This window comes from Corythoichthys intestinalis, chromosome 5, assembly GCF_030265065.1.
Source record: "Corythoichthys intestinalis isolate RoL2023-P3 chromosome 5, ASM3026506v1, whole genome shotgun sequence".
NCBI classification, from domain to species: domain Eukaryota; kingdom Metazoa; phylum Chordata; class Actinopteri; order Syngnathiformes; family Syngnathidae; genus Corythoichthys; species Corythoichthys intestinalis.
The window spans coordinates 53449336-53470968 of record NC_080399.1 but is presented as its reverse complement, the minus strand read 5'-3'; the positions used below and the strand labels follow the sequence as shown (position 1 = coordinate 53470968).

Genomic DNA, 21633 nt, shown 5'->3' with positions numbered 1-21633 from the left:
CTGACCCCCCACCTCTTCAATCTCTGCAGCAATGCTGACCGCACTCCTGTAACGAGTCACATGACATTTTGGAGGGAAAATGACCAGCAGTACTCGATTTGGACATTTAGGGATGTACGTAGTTTCTATGGGGTGTACTCACTTTTGTTGCCAGGGGTTTGGATATTAATGGCTATATTTTGAGTTATTTTGAGGGGAAAATAAATTAACTCTATTATATAAGCTGCACACAGACTACTTTTCATTGTGTCAAAGTGTCATTTTGTCAGTGTCGTCCTATGAAAATTTTGGAGCACTTCATGCTTCCATCTGCTGAAAAGCTTTATAGAGATGAAGATTTCATTTTTCAGTTCGACCTGGCACCTGCTCACAGTGCCAAAACCACTGGTAAATGGTTTATTGACCATGGCATTACTGTGCTCAATTTGCCTGCCAACTCTCCTGACCTGAACCCCAAAGAAAATCTGTGGAAAATATAATTTTATTGAAGGTTGACTTTTTTGTATTAAAAACACTTTTTTGTATTGGTCGGTTGAAAAATGCAAATTTTTTGAGATAAGGATTTTTGTTTTTTCTTGACTTTTTTGCCAAAATCATCAATATTAAAATAATAAAAGGCTTGAACTACTTTAGTTGTGTGTAATGAATGTAAAATATATGAAAGTCTAATGTTTATCAGTACATCACAGAAAATAATGAACTTTATCACATTATGCTAATTTTTTTAGAAGGACTAGTACTTAAATATCTGCAGAAATGCGAGGGGTGTACTCATTTTTGTGATACACTGTACTCTAGCAATATTACCACCACTGACTGGCAAATAAAACACGCAGTGAGACCACTAAAAACTGCAGATCTGTTCCCATGGTAACTCAGACCAAAAGATCTCAGCTATTGATGGTTCATGAAGATCTCAGTATGAAAAAAAAACACACATGCAGTGTATGAGCCAGCCAGACACTAATCTCCACATACATTTAAAATACTCCACAGCAAAGTGCGATTGAGAGGACAAGAACAGAATGACACTTTAATCTCTGAATCTGTCCTCTAAGTGATGTACGTAATGAAAAAAGGTAAGAGCGTCACATCTTTAGCTACACCATATTGCTTTCAACAGTAGGAAATAAAGGAATATGTCAAGTGCGGGTGGGCGGTTTTCTGAAATTTTGCTTGGTTGGCTTGCCAAGTGTGTCTTTTTACCCAAATGCTTGCAAAGCTTCCGAGTTTTCTGTACAGCCATGTTCATTTATAAAGTCATTCTTAAAATAATCTTTTGTAATTCTCCTCAAATGTCAGGGAGGTGATGTGAATCCGAGACTGTACGTGAACTGAGAGGTAGAGCTGAACGAGTATAACCTTGAATTGAAATGCTGCTTTTGGACATTAATTTCAGTAGAGTGGTTAAAGAAAATAACCAATAACGCACTGTGCATGCGATGTTAATGTGAACCTATCCCATCTGATATTGAGCAGGAGGCAGAGTAAGCCAGTTGACACATTTAATTGACATATCTTTAGTGTTTTTTTTTTTATTCATAAACAGTATTCAAAATGGGTCAGTCTGACCTCCGACATAGCAGGAAGGTTAAGTAACATATTTTTAGATGTGTAGAGAAAGGCATTTAATGTCATCACCATGTTGAGCTAATATATGAACCAAGAGTAGGTGATTCTAATATTGGTCAACTTATGCATTTCTGATGTTGTTTCAAGACTCATATGCAGCGATTACATAATGTTGTACAGGGTGATGCTGTATGTCAATGATGTGTCAACTACATTTGTGCGTACAGTACATTTGCAATGTCTTGCTTGTCATATGAAATATACATATGGCGGAAAACACAGACAAGGCTGGAAAAGCAGTTTCTGCTCTTGCACTCCTCTGCCCCTATTTTTCAGGGCAAATAAAAATGACCAATTTGGAGGCCTGAACACGCTTGAAAACTCCAAAATTTGCACATACATGCGGCATTGCGTAAATTCGATAATTTTGCAACTCTGCGAAAAAATGTAACCAAATGGCTCAGTGGCGACCCCTTGAATTTTTCAAAAAGGCCTCTGCTATTAGGTTTTTTTCAACGTAGAGCAATGAAATTTGGGGAGTCGATACCTTGGGCAAAACTGCCCCATAAAGTCTCTTGTACTCATATTCCAAACCCAATGGGAAATTGGGTATTTTGGGTTGAATGTGAAATTTGTATCGAGTTAAAGGGTGCATATCTGACACATTGACACCTAGGGAGTAAGTCTGATCCTCCTCAAAATTGGTAAGATTTTTCATGAGACATATGAGATCTGAAGTTTTCAAAATGGTGAGTTTTCATTCTCATGTCTGACCTGGGCGGGATGCCAAAGTCGGCCATTTTTTTTGCAACGCACCATATTCAGTAAATGACTAATAACTCCCTGATACAAGGTTCAATCTTTTTCAGACAATAACTACATTTAAAAAATCGTTGTCTTGCCCACCCGGTCTCTGCTCTCAAGCTTGGGTCCTCTACCAGAGGCCTGGGAACTTGAGGGTTCTGCGCAGGTGCCTAGGATTGTGCTCTTCTGAAAGGAGACATCGGACGTCGTTCCTGGTATCCGTTGGAGCCATGCACCCAGCTTGGGGGTTACTGCCCTTAGTGTCCCGATCACTACTGGCACCACTGTTGCCTTCACTCCCCACATTTTCTTCAACTCTTCCTTCAACCCTTGATATTTCTCCAGCTTTTCGCATTCTTTTTTCCTGATGTTGCTATTGCTCGGGATTGCTACATCTATCACTACTGCTGTCTTCTGATGTTTATCCACCACCACAATGTCAGGCTGGTTGGCCATCACCAGTTTGTCTGTCTGGATCTGGAAGTCCCATAGGATCTTGGCTCGGTTGTTCTGGACCACCTTTGGAGGTGTCGCCCACCTTGACTCCGGGGTCTCCAGTCTGTACTCGGCACAGATCCTGTACACTATGCCTGCTACCTGGTTATGTCGTTCCATGTATGCCTTGCCTGCCAGCATCTTACACCCTGCTGTGATGTGCTGGACTGTCTCAGGGGCCTCTTTGCATAGCCTGCACCCGGGTTCCTGTCTGATGTGATAGACCCCGGCCTCTATTGATCTTGTGTTTAGGGCCTGTTCTTGTGCTGCCCATGATCAGTGCCTCCGTGCTGTCCTTCATTCCGGGCAGCCACTTGTATGTTTTCCCCATGTCAGCTACCCCCTCAATTTGTCGGTGGTACATACCATGCAGGGGCTTGTCCTTCCATGATAACTCCTCAGGGTCCTCCTTACTGAGCTTCTGTTGCCTGAGGCATTCACCGAGCAGGTCATCACTGGGGGCCATTTTCATGATTTACTCTTGGAGGGATGTAGTTTCCTCCTGGATAGTGGCTCTGATGCTCACTAGTCCTTGGCCTCCCTCTTTCTGCTTTGTGTAGAGCCTCAGGATGCTGGACTTAGGGTGAAACCCTCCGTACATTGTAAGGAGCTTCCTTGTCTTGATGTAGGTAGCCTGCATTTCTTCCAGCGGCCAGGATACGATGCCGGGTATCTGATTACTGGTAGGGCATAGCTGTTAATGGCCTGGATCTTATTCCTGCCATTCAGCTGACTCTTGAGGACCTGCCTCACCCTCTGGAGGTATTTGGTTGTGGCAGACCTCCTAGTTGCTTCCTCATGGTTCCAATTTGCCTGTGGGATCCCAAGGTATTTGTAGCTGTCCTGCACATTAGTTATGTTGCCTTCAGGTAGTTCAGCCCCTTCAGTTGAGATCACCTTCCCTCTTCTGGATACCATTCGCCCACACTTATCTACTCCGAATGACATCCCGATGTCATTGCTGTATATTCTCGTGAGGTGAATCAGGGAGTCGATGTCATGCTCGTTCTTGGCATATAGCTTGATATCATCCATGTAGAGGAGGTGACTGATGGTTGTTCCACTTCGGAACCGGTACCCAAAACTACTCTTGGTGATTATCTGGCTGAGGGGGTTTAGGCCTATGCAGAACAGCAGCGGTGACAGAGCATCTCCTTGGTAGATACCACATTTGATGCTCACATGTGCAACTGGCTTTGAGTTGTCTTCTAGAGTTGTCTTCCACAGCCCCATTGAGCTCTGGAGGAAGGTCCTTAGTGTCCTGTTGATATACAGCTTCAAGCATTCCAGTATCCATTTCTGTGGCATTGAGTCATAGGCTTTCTTGTAGTCGATCCAGGCAGTGCACAGGTTGATGCGCCTGGCCTTGTAGTCTCTGGCGACTGCCCTGTCCACCACTTGCTGGTGCTTGGCTCCCCTGGTGTTACTGCCAATCCCTTTCTGTGCCCTGTGCATGTATTACTCCATGTGCCTGCTCATTTTAGCCGCGATGATGCCTGAGAGGAGCTTCCACGTGGTGCTAAGGCAGGTGATAGGCCGGTAGTTGGATGGTACTGTTCCCTTCTGGGGGTCCTTCATGATGAGGACTGTCCGACCTTGGGTTAGCCAGTCTGGGTGGGACCTCAGCAGCTGGTTCATTTGTCCTGCTAGGCGTTCATGGAGTGAAGTTAGCTTCTTAAGCCAGTAGGCATGAATCTTGTCATGCCCTGGAGCTGTCCAGTTCTTCATTTTGGACAGTCTTGTCTGGATGTCTGCTGTTGTGATGACTACTGGGTCTTGTTCTGGGATGTTTCGATGTTCTGACTGCAGGTCTGCCAGCCATTGGGCGTTAGTGTTGTGAGACGCCTCTTTTTCCCCAGATACTCTTCCAGTATCGTTCAGTCTCAGCCCTGGGTGGATCTGCTGTGGTCCTACTACCCTGCCACTGAGACTAGACCTTAGACCTTAGCTGGATTATTGGAGAACATAGTGTTTTTTCTCCTGGCCTCCACTTCTCCTGTGTACCTCTTTAGACGGCTAAAAAAATTTTTTTTTTTTTTTTTAAAGTGTATATATATATATATATATATATATATGAACCCTTCGATTATTTCGATTCTTTTGCACCAATAAGTAGGTATTTTTACATTCCTTTAAAACACCAGCATTTCATTGCGCCTCTCTTCTTTACCTGACAGTTGACATGTGCTTGTTACAAGGAAATATAAGGGGCAGGCTTACATCATTTTGGCCTAGGAGATGGAGCATTGAAATGGGTACTTAGAGGCCCCCCTTCCACCCTGATCACTTGTGTTTTTTTGGCATGTATGTGAGGTATCCCAGCCTGAACACGACTGCATTGAAATATTACCCATTAGGCTCGGCGCCCCCTGCTGGGAACAGGAAACGGCCTTTTTTCGCATGCGCCTCCTCCATGGGAAAAAAAAAAATCAATTGACCTCAAACCTGTTTCAGGGGAGTCTTAAGACATGTGTTCAGATGCCTGATGAAAAATATTGTGGTTCTGTTGAAGCAAAGGAGTCCAAACAGGAAAGTGAAAATGACCGTTGTCATTTGTCTCGCCATAAATTTTGAAGTCATAACTTGGCAAACATACAATATATCTGCGCCAAACTTGTGCTTGGTGAGAGTCGTATCCTGAAAGGTCCCGTAGGGGTCATTCGAATCAACCCGACAGCGTCAACTAGTGGCAACAGAGAGTCACTAATTTTACTTGTACGTTTCCAGCTCTTTTCAGGGTAGTCATTGTTGTTTCAAGACCTTTTGTAATACTACATTTTAAGGAACATGTCTACATCTCTGTCTGTTGCCGTGATGACCCTTTGTTCACCATAAAAAGGAAAAAGATTTTTTCAGGGACTTAGGCAGCTCATAAAGCCATGGAATTTGGCACACTCGATCGAATTGGCCCAATTAGAAGATTCATTTTGGTTTTGAAGGGCGTGGCTGCACAGCTCAGTAGCGCCTCCTTTTTTGTTGTACTCTCTCCAATAGGTTTTTTTCTCCTAGTTGTGTAAATGTATTTCTAATTCCACAAACGAGTTTCCAGCAAGTTAGGTTTTCATGAGATGATTGGAGGGGGACAATCGGTCACCACCCTGACTTGCGTGCCATTCGAGTTTGTGTGACGTCCGAGTTGCGCCAAACTGAGAGGGCCCGTTCAGTCCGAGTTATATTCATTATTCGAAATGTCTATCATTTTTAGCTTACAATCATTAATTGATGTTTAATATTTAGTTAAAAAAAAAAAAAGACTTTATAAAATTATTCACTCGCATATTTTAAATTTTTAAACAAATTACGTCACAATGAAAAAAATAGTGTATGTATTGTAAATAGGTCACGGATATATACCTCATAACTATCGCTTAATTGTATTTTTTTTTTTTTTGTTACTGTCACATTTCCCCCATAATTTTAGATGATAAATAATTGATCCAAACAAAGAAAATTGAAAAAAAAAGATGTTTAAAAGGGTAAATATTTGAAAACGAAAATCTCGACCACTCCTTGATGTCTGGGATTCCTGCATTGAGACCCTTGCTATATTACCATGTTTCACCCATAAAATCCCCAAAAAGTCCGGCTGTGGCCATTCACAGCTGTGTCTTGACACTCGGTGAGACATTCTACAATTTTTGGATCGAAACAAGGTAAGTACGCGATAATATCTCGTTAAAATCATGGTGTCTTTAATTATGCTCTCTCATGCTCTCACCTTGAGTTAGGGTTTAGGTTTTTTTTTTTTTTTTATTAAACGCCCTCCTGTTCAAAATTTTTCTTCTCCCAGAAAATTTAGATTTTAAGCTTTCCAATGATGTATCACACATGCATATAAGACAATTTTGAAATTTGGCCAAATTGGGGGTCTCAGAGTGGAACTTCAAGTCACCTGAGTGTTTTCCGCTATATATATATATTTCATTATTACAAGGACATGCTTGGGAACAACAATGGTCATTTTTATGTTAAGAGTGCAACTACAAAATGTGATCTCAAAAGGATTCCATGTTATAAGCTTCAAGAAAACCATCTTGTACTGCCACTTTGGCAATAGAAAAATCTTCCCCTCAGGAAGTCATATCAAATGAAGCAACAAAACCCAATTATTCTTGCAGAATTGCATTTGCCTAAATAGATCATTTCTATGTATTTTTACTCCTGGTGACTCTCTATGTGAGAAGACGACTGTATGGAGATCTGAGAGCCACTTAATGGGAAAGACAATACTTTTATCATGGCCGTTCCAGCAGGAGATATCTTGTTCAATAAGTTAAAAAAAACAAAACAACTGAATTTCCACTTCATCCATCCACTTTCAACACAGCTTTATGCTGCTCAGGGTCGCGGGGTGATGGAGCCCATCCCAGCGGGTATTGACTACACTCTAAACTGGTCACAGCCACTCAAAGGGCACAGAATATCATTTTTTGGATGTGTAATAGTGGAGAAATAAGTAAATAAAAGAGCCAGTATTTCCTGGAAGTGGCGTCTGACATTGGGGCAGGCATTTTATCAAAGCTCGTCCTATTTTAGCAAATCAAATTTCAGTATCCCAAATTACCCACCTTTCCTCATTATGTCCTCAATACTAGTGTTGTCCAATATTGTTGGGTAGCCGATAATATCGGCTAATAAAAGTATTCTAAAATGATATGGGATAAAATTGACATTGGTTTTTCATGATCAGTTTATGGCCAATATTCATGTGTGACTGTAGAAGCCTTCTGCCTTTGTACAAGGGTTGGTCACAGCTGAGCACAGCAGTTATGCTTACCGACCATTAGATGTCTCCATACTAAGCTTAGGATTTGTTTTGTGAGTAGACAATTAGCATAAATGGTGCAAAAATTAAATGAACAATAAATGATTGAAAAATAATGAATTATTAACTCCTTAGGTATAGCTACTGCGTTACCAGAAAGAAATGGTCACTAGGAAAACTGGAAAAATAATAAAATACAGAGATCTGTGCAAAAGCCCAGCAAAATGCATCTTTGGAATAACTAATAAATAATAGAATATACACTCACCGGCCACTTTATTAGGCACACCTGTTCAACTGCTCGTTAACACTTAATTTCTAATCAGTCAATCACATGGCGGCAACTCAGTGCATTTAGGCATGTAGACATGGTTTAAGACAATCTCCTGCAGTTCAAACCGAGCATCAGTATGGGGAAGAAAGGTGATTTGAGTGACTTTGAACGTGGCATGGTTGTTGGTGCCAGAAGGGCTGGTCTGAGTATTTTTAGAAACTGCTGATCTACTGGGATTTTTACGCACAACCATCTCTAGGGTTTACAGAGAATGGTCCGAAAAAGAAAAAATATCCAGTGAGCGGCAGTTCTGTGGGCGGAAATGCCTTGTTGATGCCAGAGGTCAGAGGAGAATGGCCAGACTGGTTCGAGCTGATAGAAAGGCAACAGTGACTCAAATAACCACCCGTTACAACCAAGGTAGGCAGAAGAGCATCTCTGAACGCACATTACGTCGAACTTTGAGGCAGATGGGCTGCAGCAGCAGAAGACCACGCCGTGTGCCACTCCTTTCAGCTATGAACAGGAAACTGAGGCTACAATTTGCACAAGCTCATCGAAATTGGACAATAGAAGATTGGAAAAACGTTGCCTGGTCTGATGAGTCTTGATTTCTGCTGCGACATTCGGATGGTAGGGTCAGAATTTGGCGTCAACAACATGAAAGCATGGATCCATCCTGCCTTGTATCAACGGTTCAGGCTGGTGGTGGTGGTGTAATGGTGTGGGGAATATTTTCTTGGCACTCTTTTGGCCCCTGGGTACCAATTAAGCATCGTTGGAACGCCGCAGCCTACCTGAGTATTGTTGCTGACCATGTCCATCCCTTTATGACCACAATGTACCCAACTTCTGATGGCTACTTTCAGCAGGATAATGTGCCATGTCATGAAGCCGGAATCATCTCAGACTGGTTTCTTGAACATGACAATGACTTCACTGTACTCCAATGGCCTCCACAGTCACCAAATATCAATCCAATAGAGCATCTTTGGGATGTGGTGGAACGGGAGATTCGCATCATGGATGTGCAGCCGACAAATCTGCACCAACTGTGTGATGCCATCATGTCAATATGGACCAAACTCTCTGAGGAATGCTTCCAGCACCTTGTTGAATCTATGCCAAAAAGAATTGAGGCAGTTCTGAAGGCAAAAGGGGGTCCAACCCGTTACTAGCATGGTGTACCTAATAAAGTGGCCGGTGAGTGAATAGTATTATAATAAATTATAATTGACAATACATTGTCTGGACTAGTTCGTGCCTGCCTATATTTTTAGTGTTTTGTTATCATCTAGTGGTGCTTTGGGGTTTATTTGACTAAAACTGATGTTTTCATTTTGCATTTTTAGTTGAAAAATAAATATAGCAGTGCAATAATGGGACATTTTCCATAACTTCAGTTGAAGTTGTAATATTTTTCGCAGAATGTTGGTTTGGAAAACAATGAAGTTGTTACATTTATCATTATTAAAGCATCCTGTGGGGCAGCACAATACAATTAGCCATAATATGTTAAGTCCACGGCCATATATATCGGTATGGGTTTAATATGGATATCGGATTTTTGGAGTTGGACGAGGCAGCATGCCTAGCTACTGATTAGCAGGTCTGTCTACAGTTTGAGGTTTCTTTTGTAAATCTTGGCCCATGCCTTCCCATGTGACGTTTTTACTGTATGTTCGCCTAGTGCTTGCATGAGGTAAAGTACCACTGCATCAGTGAAGTGTGATGGTGGTAGTGCCATGGCGTGAGCATTTATGGCTGCCAATGTTACTGGTCCATTAGTATTTATTGATGATGTGACAGCAAACATTAAACAGCAAGATCTGATGTGTTTGGGGGATTGTCATCTGCTTATATTTCAACCAAATGCCTCAGAACTCATTGGACAGCACTTCACAGTGCAGATGAACAATAAACAAGCATATTTTAGGAGCAACCAAGAGTTTTTAACGCAGCGGAGTGGAATGTTATGCAAAGGGTTAGAGTCAAGCACCTGACCTGAATCTGACTGAGTATGCGGTCCTTGCTGATGAGAGAAATGGAAAAATAAGATGAAAATGAAGAAAGATTCATTCAAGGCCTGGTAAAGCATCACCGCAGATGAAATCCAGCATTTGGTGATGTCATGTGCTCCAAACTTTATGGTGTAAATTATGTCAAAGGATTGACAACCAGATATTATAATGAGAAAGTTTGCTCATGGTCGTTAATTTGCCTCTGTACATGCATTTTCAATTTGCTGTTATGCTACGTCATTTACTGGATGTGGATGTAAAAACTATGAACGATGAAAGGTTTGCAGTTGAAGCATATCTTGTTTGTTTAAATACATTGTAACTTTGATAAGAGCCAAAAAGATGAGAATTATGGTATGTCAATACAGTCAGTATTGTTGGCACTGACTGACTGTTTCTCCGGGTTCTCCAGCTTCCTAGCACATTTTACAAACATGCATGTTAGGTGGAATTAAAAAAAAAAAAGATTACCATAGGTAGGAATTTGAATTCAATTTGCCCGAGGTGCACCGCATCTTTCGACTAATGTCAGCTGTCTTACTTTTCACCTTAATGAGGAAAAGCCGTACACAAAATGGATACATAGATAATTGGTTATACTGTGTAAATATGAACCAACTTGAGTTTAATCATATTTACTATCGCAACATTGAGACTGCAGTGCTTGATATTTATTTTTTGGTATCCTAAAGGTGTAAAAAAATACAGTGCATGTTACCTTGTGCGTGATGTCTTACTCTATTGATTCAAATACAATAGTTTAGGTATGGTACAGTATACAGTGCCTTGCAAAAGTATTCGGCCCCCTTGAATCTTGCAAAGTTTCGCCACATTTCAGGCTTTAAACATAAAGATATAAAATTGAATTTTTTTGTCAAGAATCAACAACAAATGGGACACAATCGTGAAGTGGAACAACATTTATTGGATAATTTAAACTTTTTTAACAAATAAAAAACTGAAAAGTGGGGCGTGCAATATTATTCGGCCCCTTTACTTTCAGTGCAGCAAACTCACTCCAGAAGTTCAGTGAGGATCTCTGAATGATCCAATGTTGTCCTAAATGACCGATGATGATAAATAGAATCTACCTGTGTGTAATCAAGTCTCCGTATAAAAGCACCTGCTCTGTGATAGTCTCAGGGTTCTGTTTAAAGTGCAGAGAGCATTATGAAAACCAAGGAACACACCAGGCAGGTCCGAGATACTGTTGTGGAGAAGTTTAAAGCCGGATTTGGATACAAAAAGATTTCCCAAGCTTTAAACATCTCAAGGAGCACTGTGCAAGCCATCATAGTGAAATGGAAGGAGCATCAGACCACTGCAAATCTACCAAGACCCGGCCGTCCTTCCAAACTTTCTTCTCAAACAATGAGAAAACTGATCAGAGATGCAGCCAAGAGGCCCATGATCACTCTGGATGAACTGCAGAGATCTACGGCTGAGGTGGGAGAGTCTGTCCATAGGACAACAATCAGTCGTACACTGCACAAAACTGGCCTTTATGGAAGAGTGGCAAGAAGAAAGCCATTTCTCAAAGATATCCATAAAAAGTCTCGTTTAAAGTTTGCCACAAGCCACCTGGGAGACACACCAAATATGTGGAAGAAGGTGCTCTGGTCAGATGAAACCAAAATTGAACTTTTTGGCCACAATGCAAAACGATATGTTTGGCGTAAAAGCAACACCGCTCATCACCCTGAACACACCATCCCCACTGTCAAACATGGTGAAGGCAGCATCATGGTTTGGGCCTGTTTTTCTTCAGCAGGGACAGGGAAGATGGTTAAAATTGACGGGAAGATGGATGCAGCCAAATACAGGAACATTCTGGAAGAAAACCTGTTGGTATCTGCACAAGACCTGAGACTGGGACGGAGATTTATCTTCCAACAGGACAATGATCCAAAACATAAAGCCAAATCTACAATGGAATGGTTAAAAAATAAACGTATCCAGGTGTTAGAATGGCCAAGTCAAAGTCCAGACCTGAATCCAATCGAGAATCTGTGGAAAGAGCTGAAGACTGCTGTTCACAAACACTCTCCATCCAACCTCACTGAGCTCGAGCTGTTTTGCAAGGAAGAATGGGCAAGAATGTCAGTCTCTCGATGTGCAAAACTGATAGAAACATACCCCAAGCGTCTTGCAGCTGTAATTGGAGCAAAAGGTGGCGCTACAAAGTATTAACGCAAGGGGGCCGAATAATATTGCACGCCCCACTTTTCAGTTTTTTATTTGTTAAAAAAATTTAAATTATCCAATAAATTTTGTTCCACTTCACGATTGTGTCCCACTTGTTGTTGATTCTTGACAAAAAATTAAAATTTTATATCTTTATGTTTGAAGCCTGAAATGCGGCGAAAGGTTGCAGGGTTCAAGGGGGCCGAATACTTTTGCAAGGCACTGTATGTTGATGTAAGCCAGTGCTTCTCAATTATTTTCTGTTACGCCCCGCACAGGAAAATGTAAACATTTCGCACACCCACCCCCTAACTCTCTGCCGCAACTGTAAATAGTAATTAATTGTCTATAAAATTATTATCATCGTACGTACACCTCTGCATAACATTGTGTCCTTTTTTAATATTAAAGAAAAAAGTAATATAGATCAACTTACAATAAATTATAACTTTGTTAAGACTGTTTTGTTTGTAACAGAAAAGATTTAAAGCACATCACTTTGCCGCATCTCTGTTGCCATTTGTATTCGGGTTGTTTTGCTTTTGTCTGCCTGGTGTGTATTATTTCTTTTATTGTATTTTTAAGCAGTACTGTATTGTATTGTTTTGTGTTATATTCAATTATCTTTTATACTTTTACTCAGGCATTTTTTTAACTAACTTGCACTTTATACCTGTATCTTTGCTGCTGTGGTGTTGTGGGCGCTGAAAAGATAATTTCCCTGGGGGAACTGTCCCAAGGGATTAATAAAGTGTATTGAATTGAATTGAATTGAATTGAATTAAAACTGTCTTCACATCCAAACAGTAAAAATACACTCAAGGTACATTTTTTTGACCATTTATTACTGAGAAATAAAGATTTAATCAAATCAATGAATAATAATGAATTCAAATTTATTAGTAATATTGACTCATGAGGACAATACACCAAAAAACTTGACCGAAAAAACAAAAATTAATAGAACAAAAATGACTGTCATTGGACAGAGGGAGTTTTTATTTTTGCTGCAGTAAGTATCAGCTCCTTTGCTAGTGTGTGGGGTTATTTTGCACTGAGCAACGTCCTATGCAACCTTATATGATGCTAACAGTGCTCGCTGGTTTACTGATGTAACACTGACAAAACGGAACGATTGTTGGCAATACTCGGCATATTTTTGCTGAAAAAAAAAATCCAAATGCTTATCAATGTCATTGGGGTCTAATGTCTTTAAGTGACGTCTTGATTGATTTACAGTAGCTTCCTGCTGTCCTCTGCAAACATTTTTAGACACAGTAAACAGACTGGTCTTTAGTCAAAGTCAAAGCGAAACGCTACATACGCTTCGTTATGTTTCCTCGTCTTAGCTCTTCATAACTTCAGTGCTCTTTGCTTTGTGCTCTTGTTTGGTTAAAAAATACTGCACACACTCTGAAAATTAGAGCGCCATTGCCACCCACTGAGTAGATGTGCAATTACACTTCTAGTACGATACACAAAAAAGTATGTTCCCCGAGGTCACATGCACCACCCCTGGCATCGCTCTGCGGCCCCCTGGGGGGTGCTTCTCATTATTTCAGAAGTACTGATATAAGCCCTTCCTTCAAAAAAAAAAAGTACTGTGCAATTTGAATCATACTGTGACAGACAGAACACTTACATGGTTTCTGTGTGGTAGTGTGTGGTGCGATTTTTTTGTTTTGTTTTGTTTTCAAAGGAAAGACATATGTAAAATGTGTCAGGATGTGAAACAGATGGCAAAAAAAAATCTGAATAATCAGATACCGATATCAAACTGATAGCGATACACTGTGCGTGGTCAAGGATTTAACATACTCATTATATATCAATCATTTATTAATCATTTAATTATATTTATATATGTCATTTATTTTTTGCACCATGAATGCAAATGGTCTGCACACATTACAAATCCCAGGCATCTTAGTTTGGAGACATCTAGTGGTCAATAAGCATAACGGCTGTGCTAAGCAATGACCAGCCCTTGTACAAAGAAAGAAAGCTTCTACATCCACTTTGAAGGCAAGATGCATATTGGCCCAAAACCAATAATGCAAAACCGTTGTCGATATCATCCGATATCATTTCAAAACATTTTTATCAGCCAACATTCGGTTGCCTGATAAAATCAGACAACTCTCATTTTCATGGTGTGGGAGTAGTTTTAAGTTAGTTTTAAAGTGATTATATGCATTTTATCATACTGAGCAGTATCTTTAATATGTTGACCTATTTAGCACAATATTAAATACACTGTATCAGTATGATGCAGTACAGCTCAACACTGGTAAAATATTCATCCATCCATTTTCTATAGCACTTATCCTCATTTGGTTCACATGAGAGCTTGAGCCTGCTCTTGACTTTTAGCCAAGATGCTGATGAGTACATCCAGTTGCAGTGCTCATATGGACAAATAGCGTTCACATTTACTAGGCTTGAAAGACACCAAGACCAACTGACATTTGAACCTTGAACATGAAAATTGTGGGCAGAGATTTTCACTACACTGCAAACCACAACCCTAAATATAAACAATACAGTAAATACCTCCTGATCAATACAGGGCCCAATGATTTTTTTTCCTCAGGTGATTAAAGCATGTCAATGCTTGTGATTCAGAATAAAGTACTTTTATTTGTGGAAACATAGTTACGCAATATCCAAAATGTCTCTGTCATTTTTATTTCATCTAAGACCACTTTTATAAACGTATGTCATGAACTTTTGGCTTGAATGTGTCATATTTGATCAAATGGCTATGCATAATGAAACGCTGCTTTCCGCTGCCGACGTACGTGAAGGTTGTTGCTATTTTGGTGAGTTTTATGTTTTTTTTCTTTGCGTGCCTCGAGGACATGAACATCATAAATCATTGATTTGTTTCGACAATGAAACGTCCCCTATGGAAATGGTAGATCTTGCTCGGTGCTCTGTTAATGAATAATATAAAAAAGGCTTCTTGGGTGATCGCAGCACAAGAACACGGTCAGTGTTGTTGTGTCTATTTGTGCACCCACTGTGCGCTCCCCGTGCACGTTTGGGGATGCTTGAAACAAGTGATGTTCAATTGCACATGCTTTAAATAGAACTCAGACAGGGTGGAGGTTGTTTACATAAGCCATATTGTAGGTGATATAAGGTTCCGGGAAAACTCGACAGATCACTGCAACGTGATCAATTTTTTTGATTTGTGTATAAGGTATAGGCCTATGTTTACATAAAATGAAAAAAATATATATATTATTCTATACTGACAACAAAATTCCCAAAAGCCAAATGCATTTAAATCATTCATTTACATTATTTTTAAAATCTCAATAATGAAAATGCCTTAAAGGTAGTTTTTTTTTTGTTTGTTTTTTTCATGCATTTCTTTTTGTGTCCCCCAGACCTGCATAATACTGTACATACTATGACACTAAAAAACAGCCCCAAACACATCCTGTTTCTAAGCTATATGACTTGTATCAAAGAGTCCAAACAAGCTCTCCCACTTATTAGCCATCTACTTATAGGTTCTCAAATAAGCTTCACTAAAAAAAAAAAAAGGGCAGAAGAAAAGGAGCCATGCAGTGACAACATCTGTCAACAATCTACAGCTACACAAACGAATCTTGTTACTCTAATTAAGGTTGTATAAGCATGAAGGATCAGCGTCTCACCCTCAGCAGCCAAGGAGCACTGGATCATCAGCATCAGCACCGCACTGACGCTCACAAAGCAGAGGGCCAGCATCCCGCCCATCGCCCGCGTCCTCTTCCCCTGCCTCGGCGTCCACATATCCAGGTTCCCCGCCACGAGACACAGCGACAGCTGCTCTTTTGGAATCGCTTTTCGCCCGACTCCGACCCCGCGGCCGCCGCTGCTGGGAAGGAGCGCATGTTTGGGAGCCATCGGTCAACCAATGAGTGCTGGAGGGAGAACGGCTAACGGCGGCATCCGATCAAGCTGTCCCGGGTGCACACAAGCAGAGCTCCGCTCTCCATGGACCTACTGCCGGGTGCCGGGAAACAGAGACCACTATAGTTCTTCATCCGTCTCGCTGTCTGTGTGTTTGAAGTCCGATATCTCTGCTGTGACCGCAAAAATGCTCGCCAACGCGTCAATTTTTGATGTGAGAACCGCAGCAGTTGACGGTGCTTTCAAAATAAAACTGCTCTCTTACTTGGGAAACGGAAATGCTATACTGCTGTGCTGGTTTAATAATAAGCAATCAGATGAGGCAAGAATATGAGAAATGTAAAATTACAGGTAGTTGTGGAAGGGCAAAACACATTAAAGTAAATTTCAATGTCGGTGAACATTTATAAGGCAAGTGACTATTTTTGGTAAATAAAAGATAAAATAGTTAGCTGGGATGGGCTCCAAGACCGGAGGTCTCAATAATGATAGGGACGATATAACATCATAACCTGCATGTGCACTCAAAGGCGTCGCGTCCCATTAGGCAAACCAGGTAATTGCCTAGGGCCCCCAGCCAACAGGGGGCCCAAAGGGCCAACAGATTTAGCACACGCAGCTTTACAACACTGTCGCAGCGACAAGTGCGATAGTGCCAGTGAAAGCCTTGTGTCCGAGTTCCCTGAAGGGGCTCTACACTCCCCCTCCCCTCACTCACGTGACTCAGAGTAAGAGTGAGCGGTGTTTTAGCTTTTTTTAAATTGGTGTATATGCAAAATGAAGAGAAGTTATCCTTCTGGAAGCGACAAAAGAAAGAAAAAAAAGCAGAAGAGGAGAAAAGGAAGCAAGACAGCAGTGAGTGTACTATGTTACGGTAGTTTTATGTCCTAATGTAGTAGAAGCCGGGCAATGTCAGTGTCCTAAAAAGTGCTCCATGAGACCAAGCCGTTATTATTAGGGCTGTCATATTTATCGCGTTGACAGGCGGTAATTAATTTTTTTAATTAATCACGTTAAAATATTTAATGCATGCGCGGGATGACCCACTCATGCATTGCCGCAAACAGACTACAGTGGCGCCTTTATCTATACTGAGAGCTAAGAGGCAGGGGAAAGCGAGAGGAGTGGACTCAGGCATTCATTGGGGCCGCGCTATTTATTGGCATAAGCTTTGACATCTCTTCCACAACAATTATAACTATTGTGGCGAGCGACATGGGGTAGAATGACAGGAGATCATCTTTTTCTTAACACCCTGTATTGAACACAACGCAGAGAAGATATAACATTTGCAGCCACCACTGACAGTCATGGTTAAGTCGCTACAGTATCATTTACTGAAAGCACAACAAAAATAATATTCCTATCCCTCAAAAAAATTATGTTAACAAAAAGAAAAGCGCTCAATGCAAAGAGAACTGGCATTCCCAATCAAAATAGCTATGCAAAATAATACTCAAGACGTTGGTCAAACTCTATTCAAACATTTCGTTTAGCTCAACACATACACTAGATGGCAATATTTAGTCACAATATACAAACTATTAGAGGTCTCGTACGTTGTGAAGTCAACACTCAAATGAACGTAAGGTACAATGAACCCGGAAACTACGGCGTCAGTCGAGGGGCGAAACTTACTAGGAAAAACCTGGCTAGAGCTCTAACTAATTTAAAACGCGCCCTTGACACTTTGTGGTGTATTTCAATCACTACTTTCAACAATTATTTTTTGATTGAAAATTTGGCAAATTTTATTAAAACGAAAACAGAGGGGTTTTAATATAAAATTACTATAACTTGTACTCACATTTATCTTTTAAGAATTACAAGTCTTTCTATCTGTGGATCCCTTTCACAGAAAGAATGTTAATAATGTTAATGCCATCTTGTGGATTCACTGTTATAATAAACAAACACAGTACTTATGTACAGTATGTTGAATGTATACTGTATATCCGTCTTATCGTTCCATTCCAACAATTTACAGAAAAATATGGCATATTTTAGAGATGGTTTGAATTGCGATTAATTTGAAGCTGTGATTAACTAGATTAAAAATTTTAATCGTTTCACAGCCTAGCTTATTATACTTTTATTAAATATGCTATTGCTCCAAGTCCAACTGTCCCCCTTACTTGCACACGCTCGAAGGGGCCCCATGTTGCTTGTTGCCTGGGGCCCCCGGGGACCCTTGCTACGCCTCTGTGTACACTTTTTGCTGGGGACAGGACATAGTAAGACCAAACAGATTGGGTGAACGGGGGTCAGGGCTAAATTTCTCACCAATATGAACCTAATTAAATGAAAGGCTAAATGATTCATGCAAAATAAATCTATCGACTTATACCAACTTTCACCCTAAAAATTTATAACGTCTTTAGCTGATAATTTTTCTTAAATCTAGTCAAATTATTTTCTCCCATCTTGCTTTAAGTGTTAAAGGCTAGTTAACAGATTAATGTGTCAAGGGAAAAAATGCTTTCAAATGTTTTGACCTTTGAACAATATCTATTATTGAATTAAGAACATTTCTGACAAATGGTTTTAAACTCTGATATTTAGTTGAAAAAAAAAAAAAACGACTTAAAAAAATTATTCACTCGCATATTTTAAACTTTTAAACAAATCACGTCACAATGAAAAAATTGGCGTCTGTAAATAATTCACGGATATTTACCTCATAACTATCGCTTAATTGTATTTATTTCGTTCCTATCGCATTTTACCCAATATTTTAGATGATAATCAATCCAAACCAAAAAAAAAAATAGAAAAAAATGTTTAAAAGGGCAAATATATGAAAAAAACAAATCTTGATCACTCCTTGATGTCTGCGATATCAGCATCGTGACCCTTGTTATATTACCATGTTTCACCCATAAAATCCCCCCCAAAAATCCTGCTGTGGCCATTCACAGCTGTGATGCTACATGGAGTTTTTGGATCGAAACAAGGTGAGTACGCGATAATGTGTCCTTAGAGTCATGGCGTCTGTAGGCAAGGCAAGGCAAGGCAAGGCAAATTTATTTATATAGCACAATTCAACACAAGGCAATTCAATGTGCTTTACGTCACATGAAGACCATAAAAATCACATTTAAATCAATACAACGTAAAAACCAAGACAAAAGATCGCATTTAATCACAAATAGAATAAAAATAAATAAAAATAAAACGGAAACAAAAATAAAACAAAAACTACTACCAATAATAATAATTGAAATCAGCAATGGAGATAAGCACAAGAGGAATAGAAAGCAGGTAGATTGAAATATATAGCCAGTTATGGATATGCAGTGCTAAACAAAATCGTTTTTAGCCCTGATTTAAAAGAGCTAACAGTTTGAGCATACTTCAGACCTTCAGGTAACTTGTTCCAGAGGTGAGGAGCATAATAACTAAATGCTGCCTCACCCTGCTTGGTTCTTGTTCTTGGAACATGCAGAAGACCGGTTCCAGATGACCTTAGGGGTCTAGATGTCTCATAGGAATCTAACAAGTCAAGCATGAATTTGGGTCCAAGGCCATTAGGTGTTTTGTAGACGAGCAGTAGTATTTTATAGTCTATCCTTTGACTTACTGGAAGCCAGTGTGGCGATTTCAAAACCGGTGTAATGTGGTCCAGCTTCCTTGTATTTGTGAGGACTCTGGTTGCAGCATTCTGTACTAGCTGCAGCTTCCTGACTGATTTTTTATCAAGACCTGTAAATATACCGTTGCAATAGTCCAATCTGCTGAAAATGAATGCATGCATAAGTTTTTCCATGTCTCGTTGAGTCAGAAGCCCCTTAATTCTGGTTATATTTTTTAGGTGGTAATAAGCTGATTTAGTGACGGACTTTAGATGGCTATCAAATTTTAGGTCTGAGTCAATAATTACGCCAAGGTTTCTGACTTGATTTGTAGCTGTAAGTGACATTGTGCTAAGTTGCCTGCTTATCTTTGACCTTTCCTTTTTTGGCCAAAAAATGATCACCTCTGTCTTCTCCACATTTAACTGGAGAAAATTCTGGCATATCCATTCATTGATTTGATGAATGCATTTAATCAGGGAGACTAAGGGACTATAATCATGTGGGGACACAGAAATGTACAGTTGTGTGTCATCTGCATAGGCGTGATAGGAGATGGCATACTGTTCCATTATCTGAGCTAACGGAAGCATATAGATGTTAAATAAGAATGGTCCAAGAATTGACCCTTGACGGACTCCACACGTGAATTTGGTTCGTTCTGACTGATAGTTTCCGATTGACACAAAGAAATCCCTATCATGTAAATAGGATGTGAACCACTGAAGAATAGTGTCAGTAAGCCCTACCCACTGTTCCAATCTGCTGAGCAGTATGTTGTGATCAGCCGTGTCGAATGCGGCGCTGAGATCCAATAGTAACAGAACAGATGATTTGCCTGCATCGGTATTACGACGAATATCATTTAGGACTTTGATAAGCACGGTCTCGGTGCTGTGTTGTGGCCGAAATCCAGACTGAAATGAGTTAAAAAGATTGCTTTGTATCATAAAAGTCTGGATCTGTTCGAACACAACACTTTCGATAATTTTCCCCAGGAATGTCAGATTTGATATTGGCCTGTAATTGCTAATGGTTGAGGCATCCAGATTAGGTTTTTTTAGGAGAGGTTTTATTATTGCAGTTTTTAAAGTCTGTGGAAACTCTCCTGTTTGGAGAGAAGTATTTATAATCTGAAGTATGTCTGGGGCTATGCAATGAAAAACAGTTTTTAAAAAGTTTGAAGGAAGGATGTCAAGGCAGCATGTTGTGGGCTTTAATTTTGACACAATTTCTGTCAAAGTGGCATAGTCCAAGAGGCTAAACTGTCTAAGATTGACGTGGGGGACATTTTGGGAGGCATTTAGTGTAACAATTGTTAATCTGGAGTTGCACACAGTCTGTCTAATCTTTAGTACTTTGTGTGTAAAGAATGCTGCGAAATCATTACAGGACACCTCAGATGCCAATTCCTGAGGTATTGATGCTTGTGGGTTTGTCAGTTTGTCAACAACAGAAAATAGTGTTCAAGTATTGTTGGTGTTTCTACTAATGATCTCTGAAAAATATGACTGTCTAGCATTTTTCAGTTCCTGGTTGTATTTGCGAAGACTCTCTTTGTAGATATCATAAAAAACTAGGAGTTTGTTTTTTCGCCATCTGCGTTCTGCTCGTCTACAATCTTGCTTTTGTTTTAAAGCTAGTATGGCATTTCTCCAGGGTGACCTCTTCTTTCTTGACAAAGTTTTTGTCTTAATCGGGGCAATAGTGTCAATTACAGTCATCACACTGGAACTGAAACTATTTACAAGTTCTTCCACTGGAGCTGTTGTAGGGGTTAATGGTGAGGCATAGGCCTGTGTGAATAACGCACAAGTGTTATCACTTAAGTAACGCTTCCTAATCACCTCTGTTTCCTTTTTCAGAGGATGGACAGGGGTGGTCATTTTAAACATAATGCAGTAGTGATCAGACAGAGCAACACCATTCACTGTGACCTCAGAGATGTTAAGACCTTTGGATATTATTAAGTCCAGTATGTGCCCTCTGTTATGTGTTGGAACTGTGACATGCTTAGATAAACCAAATGTATCCAAAATA

At 40.2% G+C, this 21633-nt stretch overlaps 1 protein-coding gene across 5 annotated transcripts in view; it reads right to left on the bottom strand.

Moving 5' to 3' along the window:
* kiaa1549la (KIAA1549-like a) overlaps positions 1 to 16237 on the bottom strand; it is a 220515-nt gene extending 204278 nt beyond the window's left edge. For all 5 annotated transcript variants that reach the window (XM_057837451.1, XM_057837452.1, XM_057837453.1 and 2 more), the window contains exon 1: positions 15784 to 16237. In XM_057837451.1, coding sequence (XP_057693434.1) covers positions 15784 to 16015 — 232 coding nt within the window. In that variant the 5' untranslated portion in view covers positions 16016 to 16237. The remainder of the gene's footprint in view (positions 1 to 15783) is intronic.
* Positions 16238 to 21633: the final 5396 nt, after the last annotated feature.